We start from the raw sequence: 20,516 nt of genomic DNA, 5'->3' as shown, positions 1-20,516 counted from the left end.
TGTTCGAGAGCCTGACTGGCAAGTTGCAGGTGGCTGCTCGAGGGGGAACCTGCTGTGCAGTGGTAATTCTAGAACCAGGGGCTTTGCCTTGACAAACCCTTGTTGATGCCTGCAGCACAGGTTGCTTGGAGAGCATTCTATTTTTTTTTTTTTTTAAGATTTGTATTTATTTAGAGAGCACAAGCTGGGGGAGGAGCAGAACGAAAATCTCAAGCAAACTCCGTGCTAAGCCCGGAGCCCGACACGGGGCTGGATCCCACGACCCTGAGATCAAGACCTGAGCCTTAATCGAGAGTCAGACGCTTAACCACCTGAGCCACCCCGCTGCCCCTGGAGAGCAATCTATTCACAGGGTTCTCAAAAGCCTACTTTTATGAGGGTGAGGGTCCCCATTATATTTTTAGTCCTAAGAGCCAGAGGACTAGAAGGCTGAGTTCCCTTCCGTAACTCCTGCTCCAAAACGGTTCTGCAGTCTCGGTGACTAGCAGCCCCGGGAAGGCCTGCTTATGTCTGGCGTATGCAGAGGGACACATGCTGCTCTTTCAGCACCTGTCCAGCACTGTCCGCACTGGGGGCTTACACGTTTGCAGCTAGGGCTGCTATTGGAACAGCTGGGATCAGGGAGACGTAAGCTGGAAGTTTACTAGGAACTTAGGAGGACAGTTTTGCTTTCCTGGTAAGAGTGCTAGCCTTTTCCTAGTGTGCTAGCCTTTTCCCCGCCCTGTAAATAATAAGTGAAGGTGCCCTGTAAAGAGATGCCATCAGAAGCAAGAGTTAGCAGCAAGGAATTCTAGAACAAGCTCTACAAAGATGACAGATACAGGGATTATCAGATAGAATTTGACGTGACTTGAATATGTGTAAAGAAATGAGTGTTAAAAACGGTAAAATGAGGGTGTATACAAATTGGACGGAGGGGAGATACGTGGGGGATGAAGAAATAAAGGGGATTAAGAGGTACAAACTTTCAGTTGTAAAATAAGTCACAGAGATGAAAAGTATAGCACAGGGAGTATAAGTATGAGGACAGATGGTGACTACACGTAACGGTGGAACACGCTAGTAATGTACAGAATTGTTGAATCAGCATGTGGTACACCTGAAACTAATATAATACTGTATGTTAATTTAAATACATTGTAGCTTTATTAGGGTATAACTGACCTAACAGATTGCACATATTTGAATTGTATGACTTGGTAAGTTTTGATATATGGATACATACTTGTAAAATCAATGTCAAGATAATAAAGTCACTCCCCGCCCAAAAAAAACCTGGGGAGAATAAGCATGAATTTAAAGTGGTATTCATATCTTCAAATCTGGAATGTCAGGTAAATTTAAATATTTACTCTTTAGGCTGGAGGTGTAGATGAGTACAAGATGCCAACGCTGGATGGCAAGTTAATTTTTGTGCCCCCCTCCCCGGTGTGTGAGCAGGTGGGACCTTTGGTGGAGGGTGGAGCTGTCATGAATGGGATTGCCCTTATAAAACGTTACCCCAGAGAACTTTTCTTCGTTCTTTCTGCCCCGTGAGGACACAAGAAGTCAGCAGTCTGCAACCCAGGAAGCATCTCATCAGAACTTGACCATGCTGGCTCAGACTGGCAGCCTCCAAAACTGTGAAAAATAAGTTTTTGTCCTCTTTAAGTCATCCAGTCTGGGGTATTTTGTTACAGAAGCTTGAACAGACAGAGGAAACCTGATGTGAAGCTTAAAATAGATGGCCTCCTCCTTCCCTGCACTCCTCTCCCTTCTCCCATTCCTCCTCCCCCCCTCCCCCCCCAACTCCTCCTCTGTCTCCCCCTCTCTTTTCTCTAATGGAAACAGGTGTGAGCCATTGGGTTGGGAGTGAAGAAGGTACAAAGGCATCATCTATAAAATATTTGTAATTTTTTGCTTTGGAACTAGATTTGAGATGTCAAATTGCCGTCCTCCAGGAGATTAGTCCTAATTGTGTTCTTAAAATCAGTGCCGTAAACCAGTACTAGTTCTGTGGGTTACCCAGCACAGTGGGAGAGCAGAGCTGCTGGAGGGTATGGGGAAGGGGTGGGTGCCAGTCCCTGTACAGTCTTGAGCACTCACTATTGCTATCTGTGCGAGACCCTCATCTTTTTTGCTGGAATTTCAAGTTTATTGAAGGCTCTCCAACCAGTACAGAATTGCTATCAAATGAAGTTTTTTCTTTTGTTTTCAAACCCCTCCTGAACCCAACAAAACCTAATACTACTATTCTGAGATTTCCATGTATTTCAAAACTAGGACTGGGCGCCTGGGTGGCTCAGTTGGTTAAGTGACTGCCTTTGGCTCAGGTCATGATCCTGGAGTCCCGGGATCGAGTCCCACATCAGGCTCCCTGCTCAGCGGGGAGTCTGCTTCTCCCTCTGACCCTCCCCCCTCTCATTCTCTCTCTCAAAATAAATAAAATCTTTAAAAAAAAAAACAAACTAGGACTTTCCCTGGCCCATAGCCTGACAAGCTGGACCTGTTCTCTACTGTTTGCTATAGAACTCGTTTGAGTACTTCTTTTGAGGTTTTAGAAGATGGAAGGAAGTGTTATCTTGGATTCCCTGCCCTTAAAGTTTCTTTTTCTTCATTCCTTTTTACAGTCTTGCAAAAGGATGGATGATAATGAAATATCTGTTATTGTCACAGCTTCACTACACTGAGGATATCATGGTTTTTGTAACAGCACAGTTTTAGAAGTCAAACGCAGGTAACTGGGTGCACATTGAGCATTCCAAAGAGAAAGGACCCTGTTTCACCATAGAGCGTCAAGATATGAGTGGTTACATTCCATCTACTGACCAAAGGTAAATTTTAGCTGTTGTAGCAACAGGAACTTCAGTGTGCTTTTACTTACACCATTTCAAGGTTCTTCACAATAAGCCTGAGCCATCTAGCTAGATATTGTTACCACTCTTCAAATGAAATGAAAACATCAACTCAATCCAACTCAAGCTGTGTAGGAAGAAAGTTTCAGAGTTGGGTGTTGGGAGCCCAGCCTATTCCAAGAGGGAAACAGTCTTTACAGACTGAGCCTTATAGCAAGTTATTTTACTTCCCTGTGGCTTAAAGTCTTACCTGTGAAACAGGGGTAAGAACAGTGCCTACCTCATAGGGTTGTTATGATGATTATAAGGATTAAACAAACTGATCCATGCAAAGTGCTTCCAGTAGTCCCAGAAACCCAGTGCCGGTTACTTTTGCAAGGTGGTTATTTCTTCCTTGGGCCAAAGATAACATTGCAACTTTAAGAATACAGCAAACTCTTCCCTAGATTATATGCAGAGTCTACTTTTGGTCAGCGGTAGACAATGCTTTCTGTGAGCAGAAAATGCACAAATACTTATGGACCGACTACTGTGTGTTACCTACGGGCAGTCTCCCAGAGAAATTCCAGTTCGTTTGACTTTATAGTCCTCACCTCCATGTGGTTCCTGGTATATTTTAGGTCTCTGGGAAATAGGGGATTTAAGTGCATTTCCCGGGAAGGAATCATGGACTCTCCTTACGTCACCCAGTTGCAGTAAAATAAAGGAGCATCACGTCCCTTCATTTTTTCCAGTACCTTCCAAATGTGGAAGAAAAAGCAGCCCTGGAGACTTTCCTGCAGATGCCAAAGGTCTCCAAAAGCCAGCATTTCAGGAAAAGATGAATTTGCTCTTCTATACATCCTCTGGTGTTTTATTTCACAGTGTTTACTGAAAAGGGTTTTCAGGAAAGGAACGAGAAAGGAAACAGATGGTGCCAAATGAGAGCGGTGAGTCCCAGATTTCTCCACTCTTTGCTGGCTCAGAGCAGCTGAGAAGCCCGCGGGAGAAAGAGTGGGGGATTTGCTGTGCTCTCGCCCCTCCCTTCCAGCGTCGCCAGTCCCTCGGCTATGTAAACAGGGCTTTGATGTCACAAGCCCAGGGAGATCATGCTGAATGAGCACTGCCAGCTCTTCCTCCCGCCCTCTCCTGCCCTTCCAAGGGTGACGGAGACTTCCGAGCAGCGGGCAGAGGAAATAAACAAATTGACAGGGTGGGCTCGCTCTTGGTTTCGTTTGTAGCCCAGAGGGAGTGAAACCAGGAGGAAAAAAAAAAAAAAGGCTGAGTTGGGACCAAGTAAAGCCCTTGCCCACCCATTGCCAGAGAAGGAGTATACAGCCACACCCAGGGGAGGCCCCATGTCAGCATGACCCCCAAAGGGCCAAGAACCATCTTTAAAAACGGCACCGGGAGGAGTTTATACTTCAGCTGGTGCGCAGTTTACAAGTGTCACACAGGCTAAGATAAGAATGCGGATAGCCTCGGAGCAGACAGCAGCTCTCTTTCAATGCAGCTTATGTCAGAAAAGAAATTCTCCTTCTACACCAAGCCACCTTCCTTGAGGGGTTTCCTTAACACTCCATGTTCTGTGGCTAGCTCTTCTTCCCTCTCCTCCAACCCTACCACCTTTGTATCTAAATGCTTTGACCTCCTGGCAGGTGGAGGTAGATGTAGCAACTAATGCATTTTGCAAGCCATGCATTTTGCATGGCTCTGAAGATATATGGAAATCAGGCTCAGCTTCAAGGGTGAGCCACCTACGCGGTCACACAGGGCTTGCGGCTTAGTAGGGCAAGGGCCCCAGGCTCGGATTCCGAGCTCTCCTGCTCACCAAAATGCTTAAGTTTTACACTGGGCCCCACGGATTATGTAGCTGCCCAGTTTTCTGAGAAACCCCCTCCAGATGGTTGGCCTGAGGATATTGTTTGATTTCTCCGTTTCTACCGTGTAAGTGACAGCACAGGAGAACAGATGAACGATAACCTTGGTGTAGCACCTTCCTGCTTACAACAGACTTTCCCATGCCTGAGGTCATTTCCTACTCACCAGCAAATGTACGGAGACAAGCCCATGTAAGGCCACCGGAGAGCCACCTACAGGGGACGAAACTGATCGATTTCACAGGCAAACAGCTCTTTAAAAAAGTGAAAATCAACGGAAAACCAGGACGGAGAAATTATCCAGATGTTTTACAGCTGTGCTGCAAAGGGAGGTCACGGAGGCAATAAAGGACTCAGCGTGGAGTTTGGCCAGAGGGATCATGGGGAATAAAAATTCCAATCCCAGGCAGAGAGAGAGAGAGAGAGAAAGACCGTGTCCGTAGAGCATCAGTCAGCAAGATCCCTCAAGGTCCCTCATGGCTCAGGGATGTGCATCACGAAGTCCGGCTGAAAACTCCTTTGTCAAGGATTCTTTGATGAGCAATTTGGTTTGTTTTCTGTGTTCCTTTGTTCCAGGAACAAATCAATACTGACAACACTGCTCAAGCCCCCCTTAGAAGCTGGCCGGCCCCAGACTAAATACGGTTGACCTTGGGCAGCACTGGAGTTGGGGCGCCCATCTCCCATGCCTTCAGATCTCCGCCTCTACCTTTTGACTCCCCTAAAACTTAACTACTTATTAGCCTACCGTTGACTGGAAGCCTAGCCAATAACACCAACAGCTGATGGACACGGTTTGTATGTTACATGTTATATGCTGTATTACAAGAAAGCTCCAGAAAGCAAAACATCATTCAGAAAATCGTAAGAGAAAACCTATGCACGATACTGCCCTGTACTTAGTGAAAAGATCCACATGAAAGTGGACCCACGCCGTCCAAACCCGTGTTGTTCAAGTATCAGCTGGAGCACCTATGGACCACCTCATGGCCTGGGGGTCTTCACTGCTTCCACCTGCTTGCCTGACTTTATGATCCCCCGCCTCGGCCTGGCTTGTCACCACAGCCCTGGTTGCAAGCTGATGTCTGAGGTCCACACCACTGCTCCTCGCTGCCGGGCGTCAGACGCTGGCCGCCTTCACTGGGGACCGGGATGCCTGCAAGGCTGTCTGCGACTCACAGCCATTTTGGGGACCACAGCGGCAAAGGAGAGGATGCTGGCATGAGTTCTCAGCCCCACCGGCTGTCCAGACAGTCCTGCTTTCCTGACTCTTCTCAGTCCACTCTCAAATCCTGTCACCTTTTCTACATGGAGTCACAAAGTGACCCAGAAACAGACTGTGTTGCTGTCCTTCCTTGTCCATATTCTCAGCACGTGCCAAAGATTCCCTGTGGCTTCGTAGGCAAACTCTAACGTGAAGTTTTTCATGACTCGGGGAGAAAGGAGGGGTTTATTGGAGAAGCGTGGATTCTCTTGGACAGTCTAGGTATGCATAGGATTTCTTTTTTTTTTCCAAGTTTACTTCTTTTTTTTTTTTATTATGTTTGGTTAGCCACTGTATAGTACATCATTAGGTTCTGATGTAGTGTTCCATGATTCATTAGTTGCGTATAACCTTAAGAAACTATTCTGGGGCTCCTGCTGGCTCAGTTGGGAGATCCCTCGACTCTTGATCTCGGGCTTGTGAATTCAAGCCCCATGTTCGGTGTGGGGATTACTAAATGCAACAAGAACAGAATACTATTCTGCTGGCGGGGGGACTACGGTTGCTTTTTAGACAGTGAGGAGGTGTGGAGAGATGAACAGATTTCATTAGAGGTCAAGCATTTGGCCAACGTGTTTATCGAATGTATGGCCCTTTAACCAGAACTTTCATCACTTCAGTGAGGAAAAGATTTGATTTCCTCCTGGCTTTGGAGCAAATCACTGGATTTCTGAAAGAACTATATCCTGTTTCCCTATCTGTTGAGAAATCGAGTAAAACAATCCAGTTAATGATATGCTTACTTAAAACCACTCATCCAACGTATTTGCTTTGCCTAGAAGGCATTGTTAAAGTGCTGAGTGGGTGTGTCTTACAGATTAAGTATGTAGAGCAGGTTAAGTCTCCTTTTCTCTCCCTCATGTAATCTTTTTTTTAAATTTTATTTTATTATGTTAATCACCATACAGTACATCATTAGTTTTTGATGTAGTGTTCCATGATTCCTTGTTTGCGTATAACACCCAGTGCTCCATGCAGTATGTGCCCTCTTTAATACCCATCACCGGGCTAACCTATGTCCCCACCCCCCTCCCCTCTAGAACCCTCAGTTTGTTTCTGAGTCCATAGTCTCTCATGGTTCATCTCCCCCTCTGATTTCCCCCCTTTCATTTTTCCCTTCCTGCTATCTTCTTCTTCTTCTTCTTCTTTTTTTTAACATACAGTGTATTATTTGTTTCAGAGGTATAGGTCTGTGATTCAACAGTCTCACACAATTCACAGTGCTCACCATAGCACATACCCTCCCCAGTGTCCATCACCCAGCCACCCCATCCCTCCCATGCCCCACCACTCCAGCAACCCTCAGTTTGTTTCCTGAGATTAAGAATTCCTCATATCAGTGAGGTCATAGGATACATGTCTTTCTCTGATTGACTTATTTCACTCAGCATGATACCCTCCAGTTCCATCCACGTAGTCTTGCTTCACAAATCCTTTGAAAATATAGGTTCATGGGAGGGAGACTATTAAGCTTTCACTGCTACTAAAATGATATGGGGGGAATTAGCATTTATAGAAACCCTTCTGTATACCAGGCCCACTGCATATGTAATGTCATTCATTCCTCAGGGCAACCTTGCAAGGTCTGGAGTTCCAAGTTTCCCACACTTAGTGAGGAATCAGGACTTGAGTAACTTGTTCAAGATTCCAGACAAGGAAGGGTCAGTGCTGGAATTCGATCCCAGGAATCCTGAACTCTCAAACTCGTAGCATTTCTGTTATGCCGAATCATCTTTATAAAAATGAATACAGACATGGTGAGTCTAATCGGGGCATCACCCACCAAGATTTAAAAAAAAGCGGGGGGCTTCCTACTTACGAATAGTTTATGAATGGACAGAATGAGATGTAATTATTGAAACTGAGGTGAGGCCATATTTTGTGGAGCCGGCACTGAGCCAAATGTGTGGACATTTGTGCAGCTTTCCCACTTAGGCTCGTTGGGTTCCCTGAGAAACAAGAACACGAGGGGGAGATGATACGAAGGGAAGGTGGGGTCCCCCAAATACAGTGTCTGCTTGCCAGGTCTGCCTTACCTCTCTACTAACCCCTGGTTTGCAGGAGGACTGATACCCTTTATCACATGGAGCTGAAATAGAGCTGTGAGTTCAAATTCATGTGAGAAGTGCTTATCATTCTATTTTATTTTTTATTACATAATCTCGACACCCAACGTGGGGCTCAGACTCACCACCCTGAGATCAAGAGTCTCATGCTCTACCGACTGAGCCAGCCAGGCTCCCCATTGTGCTTGTCATTTTAGAGAGGGCAGGAAAGTTGAGATAGAGACTTAGTGCTCACTCTTACTGAGCTTGGCAGACACTTTGATTCTCCCAAACACTTCCCTCAGCTTTTCTCCCAAAAAAGCACCTAGAGGCATCAATTTGCTTTTTCTCATAGTCTCTGTGTTCTAATGGTTTGTTTTTTCTTTCCCCTAATTGCATTGCTTGCACTGTCCCTCATTTTGTGGTTATTTGTACACACATTTGTTGTTGGTTTTTTTTTTACCTTAATATTAAACTATCCGGGGGCAGATAATGTTGTTTGTTTGCTACCATTTGTTTGTTGCTACCATTCAGATTGCATGATCCACATAGGGTTTTCATTTTAGAAATACACTTGAAATGGCAGTGTATATAAACTTTTATATCTTGATTATTATTACATGTAACTATTATAGCATATTTTGTATAGTCTTTTATTTTGGAAGGGTTTTTTTTTTTTGTATAGTCTTTATAAACTTACTTTTAGAGTACTGTAGTTTTAAATTACAAACAAAAGTGAAACTTTTTTTGTAAACGCTTTGGTACTGTTTATATTTCCTAACAAGGACTTAGTAGATTCAAATAGAACAAATATTGAAAAGACTCAACACAGTTTTTGCTAAATTGATTTCCAAAAGAGTTTTATTGGCTATGGTAGGCAGAGTTGTAAAGTGGCCCCTCAAGATTTCCCATTCAAATCCCCAGGATTGTGCATATGATGAGATCTCATGCCTATAATTATGCTATGTTAAGGCCAAAGGTAGATTTCTCCACGTGGGCCTAATGTAATCATGCCAGCCTTTTAAAAGCAAAGAGTTTTTTCCAGCCAGTAGCAAAAGGGAAAGTCAGAAAGATTCAAAGCAGGCGGATTCAGTGCATGGATGCTGGCCTTGAAGGAGGGCTGAGCACCATGCACAAGACCAGAGTGGCTTCCATGAGCTGAGAGTGATCCCGGGTCAACAGCCAGGAAAGTAAGCACGGACCTCCATCCTTAGAACTACCAGAAACTGAATTCTGCCAGCAACCTGAGTACCTTGCAAAACAATTTTTCTCCAAAGCCTCTAGGTAAGAGGCTTGCATCTTGATTTTACCCTTGTGAGACCCTAAGCTGAGAACCCAGTCAAGCGTACTTGGACTTCTGGGTTATAAAACTGTGAAATAGGGGCACCTGGGTGGCTCAGTCGGTTAAGCGCCTGCCTTCGGCTTAGGTCATGGTTCCAGGGTCCTGGAATGCGGATTGAGCCCCACATCTGGCTCTGTGCTTAGCGGGGGGTCTGCTTCTCCCTCTCCCTTGCCCCTCTTCCCATTCATGCTCTCTTTCTCCCAAATAAATTAACAAAATCTTAAAAAAAAACCTGTGAAATAATAAATGCATATTATTTTAAGCTGCCATATTTGTGGTAGTTTGTCATGCAGTAATACAAATGAATACATTGGCTTACTCTGTACCAAGTAATACACGAGGCTGTCCACGTCTCTACGGGTAGCAGTGGACAGAACTCCGGAATCATGCTGCAATTAAAAGTCTTTGCTAAAACATTATTATTTGTTAAGTTTGTTTTCCTTTGACTGCTGGTGGAAATGAGGAAACAAGTCATTATTTTGTTGCCTTCTGATAGCTTTGGAGTGAGGGAACTAATAAAAAAAAAGACAGGAATTTCTGGATAAGAGATTTGACAGAGAAAAATCACAGAGAGAGAGATTCTACCTAAAAAATGTGGTGTGTTGAAGCTGGATTGTCTGGGCTTATGAAAGCCAGTTGTTAATTGTTCAGGAATCTTCTGAGTCAGTTGTTAGACATGGCAATTATTAAAAATTCAGTTATAAAACCTTCAATTGAAGAAGTTATATTAGAAACACAGGTAGCAAATACCTCAAACTCATCACTTCCTAATCATTTTACATTTTACTCTTAAGTTATGCTCCTGAGGCTATTTTTGTCTCTCATGCATCTGTATGGCAGAAATACTGTAAGGGTTTGCTTCTTCACGTTTGTTCCAGGCTTCACATCCACATTTGAACCTTGAAATTGGCCACATAATACACCATGTGGGTATATTTACACCACGGGAACTGGCAAATGCCTTTTACGAACCAATGAGGTACCATGAACTTTTTTTGAGACTTGCATTGGGGGTAAGGTGGTGCCTTTTTCCTATTGGATGTGGAACCCAAGCGAATGCAATGTCTGCCACTTTGAGGGCAGGTCTCCAGTTAGAAGTGGCCAACACAGCAAAAGACAGAGAGGGACAATGGAGATCAACCAGTACCTGGGGCCATGCTTTGAGCTCCATTTCCAGCAGTACCCGATACCACCCTAGGCTTTTTGATTAAATGAGCCCCACTAAATTCCTTTGGTCTTGAAGCCAGTTTGGGTAGATGTTTCTGTAATTTTTAACTAACAGCCGCCTCAAGGATACAGCAGAATTTCTATCAGGCACAGAATCCCACTCCTAGCCAGGGAGGAGACTTCACACCGTAACGTAGAGAGATGGGAATCCTCCTGACCTCCATCTTGTTCTGCGCTTGCATTATAATTCTCTGCTTTACAAACACATGTTTGTTCCATGGAATGGTTTCATTAGCCTTCTATCATTTCCCTTGGCAGCAGGGATTAGCTCTTATCAATGAACTCCTTTGTTAGAGTGGGAGACATTCTTACTAGGTTATCTAACAGCTCCACTGCACTGTTCTCTTCTTTGATAACAGAAAACTTTTACTGTGGATGGCAAAGTCCCAGAGGATGAGTCATGAGTTTTCTAAACCCAATAAGGTAATCGATCTCATTACTCTTGATCACATTCTTGCTTTCAAGCCTTCCTTACAGCTGAGTGTGGCCACAGGACCTAGTTCTGGTGTGTACTCTGAGCTCAGAAGGCACAAACGTGCAATTATTTTTATACCAGGAATTACTCAATGAATATTTGCCTTTGTACCATTGGATGTATTAGTCACTAAGACAATAGAACTAAACAAAACAGATGTCATCCCTCTTATCTTTCTTGATCTTTATGACTGTTTTCTGGCCTCCCCCCCGCCCCCGCCTCCTTTTTTTTTTTTTTTTTTTTTTGGCCTGTGTTGAGAACAATGCAAGGTAGACATAGGTAGGGGCTAACAGAGATTGGATTGATTTTAGGAAGAAGCTTCATAACTGCTCTATAGCATTTGTGTTGTAAAGACTAAATAAGATCAAATGACAAAAGTGCCTATGACTGTGCCTGGCACATAGAAGACATCAAAAATGATAGTTGTATTGTTATGATTTACTTTTTTTCTCCCCAACTAGATCACAAGTTCTTTAAGACCCAAGATCTGATTGGTTCCACTTGCTGGTGTTTCCCAGTATCTAGAACAATGCCGGGCAGATGGTCCATTCTTTTTTTCTTTTTTTTTTTTTAAGATTTTTTAAATTTATTTGACACAGAGAGAGAGTGAGCACAAGCAGGGGGAGCAGCAGGCACAGGGAGAGGGAGAAGCAGACTCCCCACTGAGCAGATGTGGGGCTCGATCTCAGGACCCTGGGATCATGACCTGAGGCGAAGGCAGACGCTTAATAGACTGAGCCACCCAGGGGCCCCACCGGCAATTCTTACTACGAGTACTTGATAAGTTAATATTATCACTACTCTCATCTGATAGTGAAATGTCAGACCAACTACTTATTAACTCCAGTGGGTATTTTGTGGAATACCTTCTACATCCTCTTTTTCAAATCAAGTCAAAGCACAAATCTCCCCCATGAAACCACCCCCTACAGGCTCTAATTTGCAGTTATCTTGTACTCCTCCTGCTTAACTGACACCACCTCTCCTCCCCCTTCCCACTTAACACTGCACTCAGGACCATTATTGTTGTCTAGTTGTTTCATATATGTGAGTCCTGTCTTCCTAAAATTCCATTCCACCAAGAGCTCTTGATTGCTTACCAAGTTCTGGGCACTGTGCCACGTTCTGGAAAGGAAATAGTAGCCACCTCAAGGAATCAGTAGCTGCCCCCTCTTTTAGTAGATACAGATGTGATGTGAAAAACTGTATGCACAGAGCATCTAGGTGGCAGAGAGGTGAGATTGTGATTCATCTTCAAGGTGGTCAGGGGAGAACTCCCAGGAGAGGTTGTAAGAAGGGAACATGATTTTAAAGGATGGTTGGAAAGTTTCCAATTGGTCAAGGTGAGGAAAGAATATTCTAAGGAGAGTGAATGATGTGTGCGCAAGGACAGGAGATAACAGGATGTTATCCTGGGGAACTTAGAAGCAATTCAGGACAAATGGGAAATCTGGGAAATAAGGAGGGGTAGGAAATGGTGGATGATAGAGGCAGTGGCTCTGTCCTGCAACATTTTGAATGTCAAAGTCAGCATGGATGGTGGGGAGCCGTGAATGCAGTGGGCTGGTGGACCAAATATCTGGTGGATCTTTGATATAGGGATAGAGGGTAAATAGGGAGAAAAAAAGACTGAAGTTCAGCAAAATTCAGGAGGAAGCAGGAAACATCCAGATGAGAGAGACTGGGGACCTGAGTCAGTGGTGGTGGGGCTGACAGACGGATTGGATTGATTTTTAGGAAGAAGTTTCATAACTACTATGACTAGCTCCAGTCATTGGAGGTAGAAAGATAAAAAGAAAAAACAGCGCTCTTAACAAACAGCATAGTTTTGTGTCTCTGACTTGGTAAAGTATAATACCACACATGCAATGTGCTCAAAAATAGTCTGTTAATAAGCCAGTCCCCTTTGCCTTCTCTGAACTTGATTTAATTTTGTGTCCAATTTTAAAATTGCTTTCTCTGAACTGGAACTTTCCAAGCCCTTGCTCAGCGTCTTGGTGCATTTCCAGTCTATAAGGATCCTCTTAATATTTCCAAGTTATTTGCAAACAGAAAACCAAAAAGGGACGTTGTTTTCCAACCACACATTTATCTGTTTAGACAGTAGGTAGCATAGTTTTCAAAAGAAGTCTGAGGATAACGGGGCATGACCAAGAACAAAGAAGGAAAGATGTCAAACTGTTCCAACACACAGCACAAGCCTTTTTTTTTCGGGCTCACACAAGGTAATAACACAATTTTTCTTGGTATTCAAGGTCATCTCAACCTCATTTAATTTTTAACTGTGTATCATAAACACAGATTTTTCTTGGAAAACCATTTTCAGACAAAGAAATGTCCAACTCAGTCTATCAGGGCTTCAGAATTATCAGGGAAGAAGAACAACACAGAATGAACAAAATTACTCTTGCATAAGCTACACTCCGTAAATACACAGCAAGGGATAAGGAAGTCTCTCATTGATATGATGGCTATCCTACATCCATTTTTAATTTCTAAGAATCGAAAACGGCACTATCAGAACTTCAGATAGATTTGGAAGAGATGATTTTAAATGATCAAAACTGTTGGAAGCATATCAAGTGTGTATAAATAGACATGGGCTCTTAAGGATTTTTTTTAAGATGAGGTCGGCAGACTACAGCCTGTTGGCCAATTTGGCCCACTACCTGATTGTGTACTGCCCCGAGCTAAGAATGGTTTTACATTTTTAAGTGCTGGAAGGAAAAAAAAAAAAAAGAACAATATTTCATGATATGTGAAAATTACCTTAAATCCAAATTTCGGTGCCCATAAATAAAGTTTAATTGGAATATAGCCCACTTATTTGTTCTGGATTGGCTGCATTAGTGCCATATGGCAGAGCCGATCATTGTGCAAAGCCTAAAGTATTTACTATCTGGCCCTTTCCAGGGGAAAGTTTGCCAACCTTTGTTTTAAGAGCATTCCCCTAAGAAACATGGAGGCCTTCAGTACTTGGAAGGCTTCTTCACAGAGATTTCCTGTGTCTGTGATATGTTATGTTAAAAGAAAAGCAAAAGCATGAATTTAGTAAAGGTAATATAGTTGCCATATCATGAAATAAAATAATATACACTCTCTTCTATACTATATTTAGGTTGCTTCTTATTTTATGCCAGTATCGCATAGCTATTAAGAATTTGCACTTTGGGGTCATTCTTTTAACCTCTCAAAAGTCTTAGGTTTCCTATAAAAACAGGGTATAATGGTACGAGCCTCATGAAATCATGATATTAAGCGAGGTGACTTTTTTCTTAAACAAATTAGTTAGCTCAATACCAATCACATAGGAGGTGTGTGATAAATTTTTTAGGAAATCTCAAACCCAATTAAGGACATTTTAACATTGTCATCTGAAAATATCATTTTTTCGTGATCCCCTCCCAGTACTGGTTCTAGCTTCTGCTTGGACAAGAAAATCTGCAAAACCCTGCTTATGTAATTTCACACGGTAAAAGCCCCTCTCTCTGTATTACTATTGGTAGAAAATGGCCCTGTACCCAAATCCGAGCTTGTACTTGACAGGAGAGTGGACCAAGGAGAGCCTAGGATGTCTAGAAATGGATCACAGCAGTAGAGAGTGTTGGAAGGCTGGTGGGCAACTGGATTACGCTCGTGAGCAGGACATTGGGATTTTCCACATTAGAATCCGCTCCAACTTCTTCTACAGGGAGTTCTCAGCTCCGTGACAGGCTGTCAATGAAATCTTTTTGATTTGGTAGCTAAAAACATTTTTGTTTTTTTTCCCTCAGAGTCGATGCAGTTCTTGTCATTTTATCCCATTTTAACACTACCATTTTTCTTTTATTACTCAATGTCTTAGCTGGTGTTTCCCACCACAAAAGCTCTTAGAAAATCGTGAGCATGTAACGCTGCAATTCTTGGAAATGTAATGATTTCTGTCCTACTGGCTTGCTGCTATCTATGTCCTGCCTGAGCTTGCTTTGTCTCTAGAACAGGATGGCTGTGGATTCCTGCAGAAGAACCAGAGCCTAGGGAGCACATGGTTCCTTGGCTCTGATGCTGGCTCCCTTTTCTTTCCTCATCTCCCAGTAGGTTGAGAACACCCTTAGCACAGGTATTGTCTTCTGCTCCGCGGGGGCAGTCTGGAGGCAAGTGATAAAGGGCATGAGGAGGAGAACCCTCTTCAGCTGGCCCTAGCAGAACTACCTTTGCCTAAAGATGGCTGACAGGGGAGAAAAATCCCCTGAGACAAACAACTCTTTTGTCTCCCCATACCCCCAAATCATTTACAGAAACACCAGAATCCCAGAAGGCGGCAAATATCTCCGCAAGACAGCTGAGAAACAGAATTCCTATAGGTCCAATATTCTTTAATCTCATGAAATGTACAAATCTCACTTTTTTCACTTCCTGTATTTTGACTTATTATTTTGAGGGAAATCTCTCTGAATTTTATCCTTGTTCCTCAGTTATGGTTAATTGAGTTTAGCCACTCAAAAGAAGAACAAATTATTTCAGCATTCTTACATACCCTAGTCGGACTCATGGTTAAGAGGACAAAGACAAACACCCACACATCAGCCTGATGTGTGGGGATAAAACTCCAAAACTGCAACGCTCGAATGCATGCCTGTGAGTGGAATGGGGCAGGGTGGGGGAGGGGGGTGGCCTCTTGTCTACTGGTAGGAGTAGCTCTCATCATCGTATTCCAGCTCATCCTCCTCATCCTCATCCAGGAGCCCATACTTAAATTTCCGGTAAACAGTGCCATCTTGGCCCATGTAGACAATGTCATCACCATCATCCTCATCATAGTCCCGGTCCCTGTACTCAATCACCTGATCCTCCTCCAAGCTGGGGCTGCTCTTATAGGAAACGTATGACTTGCTAGGGTTGGCCAGCTTCTCATAGCCGGCCTTCACTACCGGCTGGCCTCGGCCCCGCGATTTCCTCCAGGCAATCACAGCTGCCCCAAGCAGAAGCACCAGCATAACGGAGGAGGTGATGAACAGGGCTATCTTCGTCTGTTCACTGGCAGGCCCAATTTCGCTTGCTTGAAGGATACACTCCTCTGTCGGAAGAAGACCCCAAAGGAAAAGCGGAGAGGGGAAGGGTGGGAGAGAAGAAATGGAATGAGGAAAATTGGCTTCTGAGGTAAAAAGCTTTGCTTTCTCTTTGAAAACTAAAATGGTAGAATCCCTATCTCTGATTTCCCTAGAGGGCACACCACTCGACAGAATTGTTCTGTGTACCCCCTGAGAGTCCCAGTCTGTGTCTGATGATACCAACAAACCCTTCTAGGATGAAGGTCAGTTTGAGAAATAGAGTCCCCTCATCCTCATACCTCATGAGTCAGTCACCAAATATCCAACCTGACCAATCGATTTTTCTATTTCCTTCTTAAGAGAAATATTCCATCTTGGGCCATGCTTCAGTTACTGCTAAATGCTCTCTTTTTTGTTTCAGCTCTGACTTTCTCTAAGACTGATTCCTCTCCCCAGGCACCCTTCAACCTGGTCCAACATTCAAGGGCAGAGAAGATTATTTATAAAGCCATTGACTTTTTTTTTTTTTTTTTTTTTTTTTTTTTAGGTAGCCTCTGTGCCTAACATGGGGCTTGAACTCATGACCCTGAGATCAAGAGTCGCTCTCTCTACTGACAGCCAGGTGCCCCCAAACCATTGACTTCTACAGTTGTGTGGGGCCTTAGAAATTAATTAGGTCAGATTTCTGGAGAAGATGGTGGAGTAGGAGGATCCTAGGCTCACCTCATCACATCTAGATAACACCCACATCAGTGTAAATAACCCAGGAAATGACCTGAAGACTGGCAGAAGAGAATCTCCACAGCTTAATGAGGAGAAAAGGCAAATCAGCTGGAGAATAGGGTTTGTTTTATTTTCTGTTTAGTTTTTAAAGTAGGATCCACGTGCCCAGTGTGGAAATCAACATGGGGCTTGAACTCATGACGTGAGATCAAGACCTGAGCTGAGATCAAGAGTCCGATGCTCAACCGACTGAGCCACCCAGGCGCCCCTGAAGATTTGTTTTATTCTTTTTTTTTTAAATTTTTTTAAGATTTTGGAACACTACATCAAAAACTAATGATGTAATGTATGGTGATTAACATAATAATAAAAAATAAAATAAGGATTTTTAAAAAATTTTATTTGTCTCAGAGAGAATGGGAGAGGACAAGCAGGGGGAGGGAGTGGCAGGCAGAGAGAGAAGCAGGCTCCCCGCTGAGCAAGGAGCCCGACGTGGGACTCGATCCCAGGACCATGGGATCATGACCTGAGCCGAAGGCAGATGTGTAACCAACTGAGCCACCCAGGCGTCCCTGAAAATTTGTTTTAAATACCAAGTTAACTTACTCTGGTAAATAAGTAGAACTCAATGAAATGATTAAAAAAAAAAACAAAAGAAATTAATTAGGTCAGTCTCTTGCTTGACAGTTGAGGAAACTGAGGCCCACAGAGAGCACGTGAATTGTTGCCTGTCAGAGGCAAATCTTGTCTGTGGAGCAATTAAAATTCAAACCCAGGGGTACCTGGGTGACTCAGTCATTAAGCATCTGCCTTCGGCTCAGGTCATGATCCCAGGGTCCTGGGATCGAGCCCCACATCGGGCTCCCTGCTCTGCAGGAAGCCTGCTTCTCCCTCTCCCACTCCCCCTGCTTGTGTTCCCTCTCTCGCTGTGTCTCTGTCTGTCAAATAAATAAATAAAATCTTTAAAAAAAAAATTCAAACCCAGGAATCTAAATTGCATACTGTGGACCAGAGACATTCAGTCAAACACTCAGTTGTGTTTTTGGGGTCATGCATTCTGTAGCCCTAATCTGACAGGAAGAGTGGTAGCTTCTTTAAATTCTGATGACCAAGTTGAGTGATAGGGGACTCTTGTGTATAATTAAGATTTCTAAAGTTGAGAACTCTACCCCCTGTCGTTCATCCACCAGCCTCTGTTTTTTGTTTTTTTTTTAAAGATTGTATTTATTTGGTAGGGAGAGAGAGAGGAAGCATAAGCAGGGAGAGTGGCAGGCAGAGGGAGAAGCAGGCTCCTTGCTGAGCAGGCAGCCCGATGTGGGACTCGATCCCAGGACCCTGAGATCATGACCTGAGCCAAAGGCAGATGCTTAACCGACTGAGCCACCCAGGCGTCCCTCACCAGCCTCTGTTTTGACGCCTCGATTGAGAACATGGAGTAACCAAAACGTCACAAAAGGAAGGACCAAGCCACAAATTCAGTGATGAGCTAATTTTTCTTACTTTTCAGTCATTTATTCAGTTGGTATGATTTGGGTAAATTACCCATTTTTTCCCCCCTATTCTTCAACCTGCCAAATGGAAGAGTGAAAGAGAGTATGAGAGCACCAGAGAAAAAACTAGCGGGCTCTGTAGGATGTACAAGTTGAAATGCAGGGTAAGTCTTCCATAAGTGGTTTTTGAACCACCTGGGTCTGCCCCCAGGATTCTTTTATGAGATTTTAGGTACATTACATATACTAGCTTAATGGATGTAATTCTGCTGCCAATTATTTTAGGGGCCATTATTTTTGCTTATTACATACTGGCCAATTAGGTCTGATTCATCACCACTATGTATTTCCCTCTCTTTTTGCTACTGATAAATAAGTTGCTTATTTTATCCAAACTTCCACCCTCATGGGATTTTTGCCCATCAAGCAGAATTTCCTCTTCTAAAATAATAGCACTATCATAATTGTTTTTGTCATTAACAATATCAGCACAGAATTTTTCTCTGGAGGAAATATTAAAGCACCAGAGGGATGGATAAGCAATCTGTATGTGGTACTTGGAGATAAATACTCCCTAGGGCAGGAGAATCAATAAAAGATGTTTTGAGATTGTTTCAATTACTAGGGCGCCATATGCAATCATGTCTTACTCTTCTCCAGGCTTAGGTCTGCAGAGTCAGGGTCAGCCTCTGTGATCTGGTTTCTTTAAAGGAGCAGAGTCTCAGGAAAAAAATGAGCAGGTAATCAAGAGTGTTTAGACTTTTGCAGAGTTGCCCCAGGTGGATCTTCAAACGCCACAGAAGGCCCAGGAAAGCTGACTAAATAGTTCTTAGTTGGAATAGTCTTGGAGAAGCTCTGCACCCAACATGCACACACTTCTGGCTTCATTTAAAGCCACTGATGTAATGAGGGTTATTATTCTTAGCTGACATAGCGTGGATATTAGGCAATCAGACCCTGAAGGTGGATATGTATGAGGGGCTGGAGAGACCAGCTGTTTGTGGGGGTAGGAAAGCTAAAAGAAGGAAATATTTCATTTTTGGAAAGATGATATTTAGAATTTAATTGAAAGCCTAATAAAAAAATAAAAAAGAAATGGCTAGTAGCAGTTATGGGTCTGAGATTTACCTCACTTATACATGGACAGGCTCAAATAAATATGACGTCTCTTTGTCAGTCCACGATACATCTGAACCCCAAGGAAATGATCTGCTTCTGGACTAGAGAATGTATTTTAAGAAAAAAAATATCTAATATATGATAAACATATAAATAAAAATATTTTATATTTATGTATTTAAGAAGGAATCTCTCCATATGGGATCCTTCTGAGTTTGTGGCCTATGAAGACCAAGTACCCATATACATATAGATGAGGTCGGGGGTAGGAGACAGTTGGGGGCCTGGGAATTGGTAAAAAAGGGTTTTGTTTCTTTTTAGCTTTTGATGAAATTTCATTTTTAAAATGCCTTAAGTCTCTAAGGGGAGTCCTAGAATTTGGCTAACTTCCATAGAATGCGTCTACAGCAGAATCAAGGTAATATTGGCCTTAGCTTTTTGGATAGTTGTTTCTTTTCCTTGTTTTTCCAGGAGAGAAGAATAAAAAAGAAGAAAGTAAAGTTATAAAGATGAGATTCTAGGGGTGCCTGGGTGGCTCAGTCGGTTAAGCGTCTGACTCTTGGTTTCGGCTCAGGTCATGATCTCAGGGTCGTTCGATCAAGCCCCCACGTCAGGCTCCACACTCAGTGGGGAGTCTGCTTGAGATTCTCTCTCTCCCTCTGCCCTTCCCCCTGCTCGCTCACTTGCTCTCTCTTTCTCTAAAGTAAATAAATAAAATCTTTTTAAAAACATGATATTCTAGACCGACTTGAGTTCTTATCTTAGAGGCAGACACCAGTGGAAAGAATGCAGGCTTTGCAGTCCAAAGGACCTACAGTCTAACTCCAGATGAGCCCTTAACATTGCTATGGACTTGAACATGCTAATCAAACCCTTTGGGTCTTGGTCTCCTCATCCGCAAAAGGGAATTAATAATATCTACTTATAGGGCGCCTGGGTGGCTCAGTCGGTTAAGCGTCCGCCTTCAGCTCAGGTCATGATCCTGGAGTCCCTGGATCGAGTCCCGCATCGGGCTCCCTGCTCGGCAGGGAGTCTGCTTCTCCCTCTGACCTTCCCCCCATCTCATGTGCTTTCTCTCTCATTCTCTCTCTCTCTCAAATAAATAAAT

The 20,516-nt window shown here is 43.4% G+C and overlaps 1 protein-coding gene and 1 long non-coding RNA gene across 4 annotated transcripts in view; one reads left to right on the top strand and one right to left on the bottom strand.

Annotated features, from left to right (window-relative positions):
* The first annotated feature begins 6,997 nt into the window (after positions 1 to 6,997).
* LOC148162365 (uncharacterized) lies at positions 6,998 to 17,195 on the top strand. Its single transcript, XR_015766911.1, has 2 exons — positions 6,998 to 7,714; positions 16,624 to 17,195. It is a non-coding gene; the product is annotated as an uncharacterized LOC148162365 (long non-coding RNA).
* The window catches only part of PCSK5 (proprotein convertase subtilisin/kexin type 5), a 455,891-nt gene continuing 451,082 nt past the window's right edge, over positions 15,708 to 20,516 (bottom strand). For all 3 annotated transcript variants that reach the window (XM_088019243.1, XM_028094318.2, XM_028094319.2), the window contains one exon: positions 15,708 to 16,102. In XM_088019243.1, coding sequence (XP_087875369.1) covers positions 15,708 to 16,102 — 395 coding nt within the window. The remainder of the gene's footprint in view (positions 16,103 to 20,516) is intronic.

This window comes from Eumetopias jubatus, unplaced genomic scaffold (assembly GCF_037043125.1).
Source record: "Eumetopias jubatus isolate StellerSeaLion01/CBP00866 unplaced genomic scaffold, mEumJub1_p1.0 scaffold_15, whole genome shotgun sequence".
NCBI classification, from domain to species: domain Eukaryota; kingdom Metazoa; phylum Chordata; class Mammalia; order Carnivora; family Otariidae; genus Eumetopias; species Eumetopias jubatus.
The sequence above is the reverse complement of the archived record's forward strand: the minus strand, read 5'-3'. Positions and strand labels throughout refer to the sequence as shown.